The sequence below is a fragment of the Eimeria necatrix genome, genomic scaffold (assembly GCF_000499385.1).
Source record: "Eimeria necatrix Houghton genomic scaffold, Enh_scaff2900, whole genome shotgun sequence".
In the NCBI taxonomy this organism is placed as follows: domain Eukaryota; phylum Apicomplexa; class Conoidasida; order Eucoccidiorida; family Eimeriidae; genus Eimeria; species Eimeria necatrix.
In genome coordinates, this window is record NW_013653449.1 from 1 (window position 1) to 1,874 (window position 1,874).

Below are 1,874 nucleotides of genomic sequence, written 5' to 3' on the forward strand. Positions count from 1 at the left end.
AGCAGCAGCAGCAGCAGCAGCAGCAGCAGCAGCAGCAGCAGCAGCAGCAGCAGCAGCAGCGCGCCTCGTCCCAAAGCTGTTTGACTTCTTTGTCGATTTTGAATCTGGAGTCTTCTGCTGCTGCATCTCCTGTGGGGTAAAGAATTAAGCAGCAAATGTTTTTGTAGCAGTTGCTGCACTTCTTCTTGTCGTACAAGTCGCAGCTGCTGTCGCCGCTGGGCCCTGCGCGCAAACCCTTTTTTAGGGTTTAGGGTTTAGGGTTTAGGGTTTGGGGTTTGGGGTTGGGGTTTGGGCAGCCCCGCCTGCGAACTTTGCACACAGACGGGACTAGCTAGGGTTTAGGGTTTGGGGTTTAGGGTTTGCAGCGAGTTTGAGGCGCCCGCTGCTGCTTCTCTCACCGAAACGCAGCAATTAGGGTTTAGGGTTTAGGGTTTAGGGTTTGTACCGAGGCGGAGGCACCTGCTTTTCCCCCTTTTGTGAGCATTTGTTGTTCGAACTGCTCCTAGGGTTTAGGGTTTGGGGTTTAGGGTTTGGGGTTTAGGGTTTGCAGCGAGTTTGAGGCGCCCGCTGCTGCTTCTTTCACCAAAACGCAGCAATTAGGGTTTAGGGTTTAGGGTTTAGGGTTTAGGGTTTGTACCGAGGCGGAGGCACCTGCTTTTCCCCCTTTTGTGAGCATTTGTTGTTCGAACTGCTCGAACTCTTCTTTCCACCAGCAAACAATTCACCAGCGAAAGTGCTGAGCTGCAGCCAGCCATGAAGCTGCTGTCCAGCCGCAGCCCTGCAGCAGCAGCAGCAGCAGCAGCAGCAGCACAGCAGCAGCAGCAGCAGCAGCAGCAAGCAGTAAGCAGCAAGGAGTAAACAGCAGCAGCACGCACCCGCTAGCTAGCTACTCCCCAGGCTACCTGCCCAGCTATATATACTGGCTAGCTGCTCAGCCAGCTGCCCAGCTAGCTAGCTGCCTACCCACCCATCTAGCAGTTGGCTACCCAGCTAGCCACCCACCCACCCAGCTAGCTAGCTAGCTAGCTAGCTAGCTAGCTAGCTAGCTAGCTAGCCAGCTGCACAGCTAGCTAGCTGCCTACCCACCCATCTAGCAGTTGGCTACCCAGCTAGCCAGCTATCCACCCAGCTAGCTAGCCACCCACCCAGCTAGCTAGCTAGCCACCCAGCTAGCTGGCTAGCTAGCTAGCTAGCTAGCTAGCTGTGAGTGGTTACCTGTGGGGCCCCGCATTTGGACAGTCTTGTGGAGAGCATCACCAGTCTGAATTGCTTCGAAAGGATTCAAAAAGCAAAAGCTCTTCGAGCTGCTGCAGTAAAGGACGTTTTCTGCTGCAGCTAGCGACTTCACAAAGGCCGACGCTGCAGCAGCAGCAGCAGCAGCAGCAGCAGCAGCAGCAGCAGCAGCGCAGCAGCAGCAAAAGAGAATCCCGCTTCATATTGCTTCATTCTTTCCTATGCAGTATCAGCTAATTCGGCTCTGCAAGCCGCTGCAGCAGCAGCAGCAGCACCAGCAAAACAGCAGCAGCAGCAGCAGCAAAAATAGCAGCAGCAGCAGCAGCAGCAGCGGAGGAGAGCTAGCAGCAGCGGAACTGCTACCAGGAGCAGCAGAAAGAACAGCACCAGCTCCACCAAAACAGCAGCAGCAGCAGCAGCAAAACAGCAGCAGCAGCAGCACCAGCAGCAACAACACCAAACTGCAGCAGCAGAACCTCCACCACAGAAACAGCAGCAACAAAAACCAGCAGCAGCAGCAGCAGCACCGCCACCACCGAAACAACAACAACGCAGACCAGCAGCAGCAGCAGCAGCAGCAGCAGCAGCAGCAGCAGCAGCAGCAGCAGCAGCAGCAGCAGCAGCAGCAGCAGCAGCAGCAG

At 55.9% G+C, this 1,874-nt stretch overlaps 1 protein-coding gene across 1 annotated transcript; it reads left to right on the plus strand.

Moving 5' to 3' along the window:
* Positions 1–753: 753 nt before the first annotated feature.
* ENH_00039610 (hypothetical protein) lies at positions 754–1,874 on the plus strand (the record flags this gene model as incomplete). Its single annotated transcript, XM_013580692.1, has 2 exons — positions 754–840; positions 1,461–1,874. Coding segments are annotated over 2 exons (501 nt in total), but the record flags the coding sequence as incomplete, so codon positions are not given.